Source organism: Lethenteron reissneri, chromosome 64, assembly GCF_015708825.2.
Source record: "Lethenteron reissneri isolate LAM-NWPU_2019-01 chromosome 64, ASM1570882v1, whole genome shotgun sequence".
NCBI classification, from domain to species: domain Eukaryota; kingdom Metazoa; phylum Chordata; class Hyperoartia; order Petromyzontiformes; family Petromyzontidae; genus Lethenteron; species Lethenteron reissneri.
This window is the reverse complement of record NC_083842.1, coordinates 3,027,425-3,033,214: the sequence shown is the minus strand read 5'-3', so window position 1 is coordinate 3,033,214 and position 5,790 is coordinate 3,027,425. Positions and strand designations below refer to the sequence as shown.

Below are 5,790 nucleotides of genomic sequence, written 5' to 3'. Positions count from 1 at the left end.
AACCCACCCCTCTGTCCACCCACCCAGCATTACTAAAGGGTAACACCGTCACACTGGAGTCGATGGGCGTGTTAGTTTCCTGTGGCGAGGTCAAATGTGAATACACTATAATACATTTTTCCAACATGTCTGGCTCTCTCCCGTGGAAGCCCATTCCACCAACAGTGGCTTGAACGAGCAGTTGCAGAGCTGCGCCTTCATAAACACAACTTGTGATGCACAATGGGGTCTGCTGCTCACACACTGATGCCAGCCTCAATCATGCCATTGACTCTGACTCTCCTGTCACCACAAAGTGGCAGTGTGTGTGTTTGTTATTGCGTCGTGTTGAGTGTGTGTAGGTCGACTCGGCCTCAAATGAGTACCTGGTGCGGTGTGTAAACGTCGCCACTAGGGAGACAAAGACGGCCGGTCGTAGGTCTGGCCACCCGCCCCTTCGTGTTTCGTTAAAGTTTGAATAGGTGCTCGCTAATAGCACTTGACCCGTTAATCTGTTAATGGCTATATGGAGGATCTTTGTCTTTGTTTGTATTCAACATTCTTGTGTTTTTGTCTTTGATCCACAGATTGAACCGGCAACTCTGACTCTTATGAACTCGGCAAGCACTCACAAGTACAGTCACCGGCACTCACTAGCACACATTCACCAGTACACTCACCAGTAGAAACTCACCAATATCCTCACCAGCACTCACCAGTACCGACCCCACGTAGGGAACCATCGCCTATGATGTCGCGTTTTTTACTAGGCAGGTGTGACAGCACTTGACATGGCTCGCACGCAGACACATACACACTTCCTTGATTGAATAATACAGCGTGCGTGCGTGTGTTTGTGCATGGGTGGGGTAGCGTTGTGGTTAGATCGCAACGAACCCGGTGAATCGAGTTTCATTCCCGCTGATGGCCAAGATCAGTCGCAAATATCTTCACCGGTCTCGATTCTGGCCCTCCCCAAGGTACCAAACAGAAATAGTACCCAACAGCACTGGGGAGACAAAGGCCGCAGGGCAAGCGTGGTGTTAAGACTTCTTAGGTGTTCGCAAACAGCCTTGCCCCAACAGGTTCTGTAGACTATACGGAGATCTTTGTCTCTGAAGCGCTTCTGATAATTGGGAGCGCTTTGAAATTCATTACCTCTTCCTGTCGAGGCAGCCTCGGGGTTAATCTTATTTAAACATAAAGGACGACACGCACCGTAAGCGCATGTGCTGAGCGTTAATTATACATACGTAATTGCCTACTTTTATTTCACGGGTGGGAGACCTGTTGAATTCTCCAATCCTGTGACGTGCGTAAAATTTTGACAGCATGTTTGAAGCCACTTTGTGCCTCAGCGCTGTAGAATTCGTAACGCGCAGTTTTATTTCGTACGGATGCTCAAGAAAGCAGACGAGTGGGAAGAGCAGCCAGAAACAGCGCCAGCAAATGTCCAGCTCTGTGGTCCTATATTCAGACATTTGGCCAATTCCATTAATGTGTACTTATGCATACCTTGTTAATTCGTTTAGTCCTGACGGCGCGTTCGAGCGCTGTAAACCCATTGTTAAACACAAGTCAAATAGTAAATATTACTCTGTAGTATAGATGCGCACATTTTGACCGTTAGCGAGACTGCCTTCTCAGTTAGCCCATCATTCCGGGGATCACGTTACGGACCCAACTTTGGGATTCCCTCCCATTGTCTCTTTTCCCAAGCACATAAACAGCCCTGCTATATTCTAGACACGTGTCACACACTCTTAACTACCATACTTTGATAGTGCTGTTTGTTGCTGGCCGCTTGATCACGTTGGTAGGATGAATTGGTGTCGCTGGCGCAACGAGGCACTGGCGTTCATCGTCGCCCCACGGAGTAAACGCCGTGCCATTGTTTGACATCGCCAGGGATGATTCTCGCGTCGGATTTTTACTGCGCGAAACAAAACATGAATTACAATGGCACAGAATTTGCAAGCACTCTCAGCGTGACAGCATCCAGATAATGAACTAGCTGTCTAACAATCTAGCCGTCTAGTTAACGAGCTCGCTGTTTAACTAGCGTCACACAATATTGGCGAAAGCCACGGCCGCTCTTCGCCTGTAGCTCACAGACGCACAGATCAATCAATACATTCAATTACAAAAAAACGCAATTCATACAACGTACGAATGCGTATGTCCATAAATATTAATTCAGAATGAAAATCTAATCGGCGTTCCAGAGAATCCATTGAGCTCAGGTGAAATGAACCAAGGAGGAGTGTAACAGCCACAGCGCTTTTGCAACAGCAGTGGCAGTGACAGGAGCAGCGGCAGCAGCAGCAGCGGCAACAGCAGTGGCAGTTAGCAGGAATTCACTGCCCTCACTGTGAACACGTCCACCGTAAGAACTGGGAGCTTGGAATTGTGTGGAGACATATTACTATTGATTTAAACAAATTCTCAATTTACTTCCATAACCTTTATTTGAACATTGACAACACAAGAAAGCCTGGAGATTCAATACAAGGATTATTTTGTCGTTTTACCCGTGGGTGATTTTTCTCGTCTGGCGTTTGGGCTGTAACAACGGCGCACGGCAGCCGGCTCCTGAAACTGGCACCACCGCCTCTCTCGCACCTTATGGGGCGCGGCAGTCGGTGACGAGAGTAGAACGTGTGAATTAGCACGGGGAAAGCAGCCGTCACACTGAGTGGCTCTACACCATCTCTCCACACCTCGTCACAAACAGTATTCAGTTACAGACACGCATACTACATACACACGCACGTCCCCTCGGGGATTCGTTTTGGCCAGGTATGTTTTGGTTGGCAACCCAGATAATATTTGTGCACCCGGCACACCACATCGAGTATATCTATTGTTATGGCTGTGGTTACTGCTACTTGTCGCATGCCAACTACTCTGGACACCTTATAAACGAGATGATTCCAACTGAAGGAATTTCCAGGTGAACAATTTTTTATGAAGTCAAGTACTCGAGTCTCACAGGGACCCGGAAAATAGTGAGTGAGGGATTTGGCCCTGGCTCTGTCTGTGTGTGTCCACCATTGGCTAGCAGTCTCTGAATGTCTTGTCTCATTGTGAGCAAAGTAGTCCTCTAAGATTATTTAACAAATCTCAGATTCTAGCCACGTGTATTGTGTGTCTTGAAATTACGATGGTTTTTGACTTTCAGCACACATTTGCTTAACAGAGTTAACATTATGGGGCAGCGGTGTTGATGTGAGAGTCCAACAGCAACACCGAGGGTGTCGAAATGTCTCTGTCTCTGCACAATGAGCAAGCGAGAGTCCCTTACGCTTTGTTTCTCGCATTGCGTTTCTCTTGGCGAGGACATTCCCACACAATTAGCACCTTTCCAGACAGTGAACACACACCGCACTCTAATTAACAAGAGCAATTAACGAAAACCTTTCATGACCGGCGCGTACAGCCTGTGTAAAGCACAGAATCGTCTCTTGTGCTCAACATAATCATGGCTAACGCCAGCGGAGCCCTCACGATCGCTGGTTCTCCAAATCACACCAACTCACTCTTTCTGCTGACACCACCACTAACATCATCATCGTCATCGCCGACACCACTGACACCCTCATCGTCCCGCGGTGGCAGCTCCGGTGCCCGCGTGCCACTGTCGGCAGTCCTAACCCCGGCATCGATGTTTGCACTCGGCGTCCTGGGCAACGCCGTAGCCATCGCGGCCCTGGCCCAGACACCGCGGGGCCGCAAGGACGGCGCCTTCTACGCATTGGTGTGCGGTCTGGCGGATCACCGACCTTCTCGGCACGTGCCTGAGCTCGCCGGTGGTGATCGCCGGCTACGTGCGGGGTGGCTGGCCCGGCGGCGACGCGCTCTGTGGCTTCTTCGCCTTCACGCTGCTGTTTTTCGGTGCGGCCGGCATTAGCATCCTGTGCGCCATGTCGGTGGAGCGCTACCTCGCCATCAACCACCCGTACGTGTACAACCGCTACGTGGATGCCCGGCGTGCCCGCGCGGCGCTCGCGGCGCTGTACGTGATTAATGGCTGCCTCTGCGCATTGCCCTGCGCTGGCGTGGGCCGCAGCGTGGCCCAGTTCCCCGGCACCTGGTGCTTCTTGGACTGGCGCAGCGAGGAGCCGACGCACGCCGCCTACAACTTCGCGTACGGTGGCTACAGCGCGGCGCTCATCGCGATCACCGTCTTCTGCAACATTGCCGTGTGCCGCGCGCTGCTGCGCATGAAGCGTCGCACTTTCTGGCGCTCGTCGGTGGCGTCTGTGTCGGTGGTGGTGCCACCGCCACCGTCCTCCTGTTCTTCGGCACTGCACTAGAACGTCACGCGTCTCCGCCGGTCCCTCCTCGTCCCCCTCTGTCGCCACTGCGTTCGCTCGAACGGTTCTGTCGTCCGTTAGGGGCGGTAGCGGTGACGACGGTGGCGGCAGCAGCGGCGGTGGCGCTGGCTCGCCCTTGGTTTGTCCGGAGTTGGAGCGTGGCGGTTCATGTGCTCCAAGCAGCGCTTGTGAAGTCGGCGAAGCATCTTCGTGCCACAGATGTTGTCGTTCGTCGATGCTCGTCCACGCTCGGTGGTCGTCGGCGTCGGTGCGGTCGCCCCGATTCTCGACGAGACCTCAAGCTGACCGAACGGTGCCATTCCTGGCTTCTCCATCGTCGGTCCAGACACCACCACGGCGTCACCCCTCCCCCATGGCCTCGCAGCCTGACCCCGTGACGTCAGTGTCTCTCAGCCGCTGTCTGCCGCTGAGCCAGACGCCACCCGGTCTCCTGGAGAAGGAGCAGTTGGCGAAGGTGTCCGGGGTGGATGCGGATCACGTGGAAATCCAGGAGACCCAGGAGAAAGAGGAGTTGATGAGCGAGTCTCAGAGGGAGTCAAGGCAAGACACAACCCAGGAGACTGCCAGCTCTCGTGGTGAGGCCACCGGCTGCAGTGATGGACGGCTGTTGGAGTCGAGCCGGAGGGGCCGGTGGCACCGCAGGGGCCTCCGGGCATTGGGTCCCTCGGCCGCTGAGGTGCAGATGTTGTGGCTCCTTCTGGTGATGACGGTGGTCTTCCTTGTGTGCTCCATTCCCCTCGTGGTGAGTCCGCGGCTTCCTGTGTAAGGAACCACTTATTTTGTTTGTCCACTGGGTGACTGACCTGGGTTATCAAAGTGATGAATGTAATCATGAGAAATAAAGCACAACAAGAAGAAAATAGAAATCAAAGAAAATGCAACTATACATACATCAGATACAACAAACAAAAAGAATTCTAGATTTGAAGCTTTCGTGACTGCAAGGATTCATATTCTTAGGTTTTTTCGGTAAAGTCACGTAGGTAAAACATCAAAATTAATGAAAATAAAATAAATTAAAAATCACGACGTTTCGGAGGCAACACAAGTCGCCGTCATCAGGTGGGACCGTCACAGCCGGATTAGCTGTATCAAGTGAGGCAATGATTCAAGATGTAATCCCTTAAAAGCAAGTTGAGGGGGGAGAAGAGGGGGGGGAGCTCATCAGAATGTGGTAGCCAATGAATGGAACGTATCGGGAGGGAGAGGGGCGGGGCTCAAAGACGGCACGGAGTGCCACGTACAACGCATCGGGAGGGGGAGGGGGGCGGGGCCAAAAGGATGGACGACGGCTTGGACGCGGTTGCTGCTGCACACGCCAACGCATTGGACAGAGAGGGGGAGGGGAGGCCTGATACACATGATAGAAAAAGAACGAAAATGCCCATGTTTATACCAATGCTGGCTGAACAATGAAGAGAGTACTGTTAAACACTGGGGATGTTAACACTCGGTAAAGTGAAGTAAAATAGTG

The 5,790-nt window shown here is 52.2% G+C and overlaps 1 protein-coding gene across 1 annotated transcript; it reads left to right on the top strand.

Annotated features, from left to right (window-relative positions):
* Positions 1 to 457: 457 nt before the first annotated feature.
* LOC133359081 (prostaglandin E2 receptor EP4 subtype-like) lies at positions 458 to 4,531 on the top strand. Its single transcript, XM_061577464.1, is given in 3 exon segments — positions 458 to 613; positions 853 to 3,751; positions 3,753 to 4,531. Coding segments are annotated over 2 exon segments (834 nt in total). The 5' UTR covers positions 458 to 613; positions 853 to 3,460; the 3' UTR covers positions 4,296 to 4,531.
* Positions 4,532 to 5,790: the final 1,259 nt, after the last annotated feature.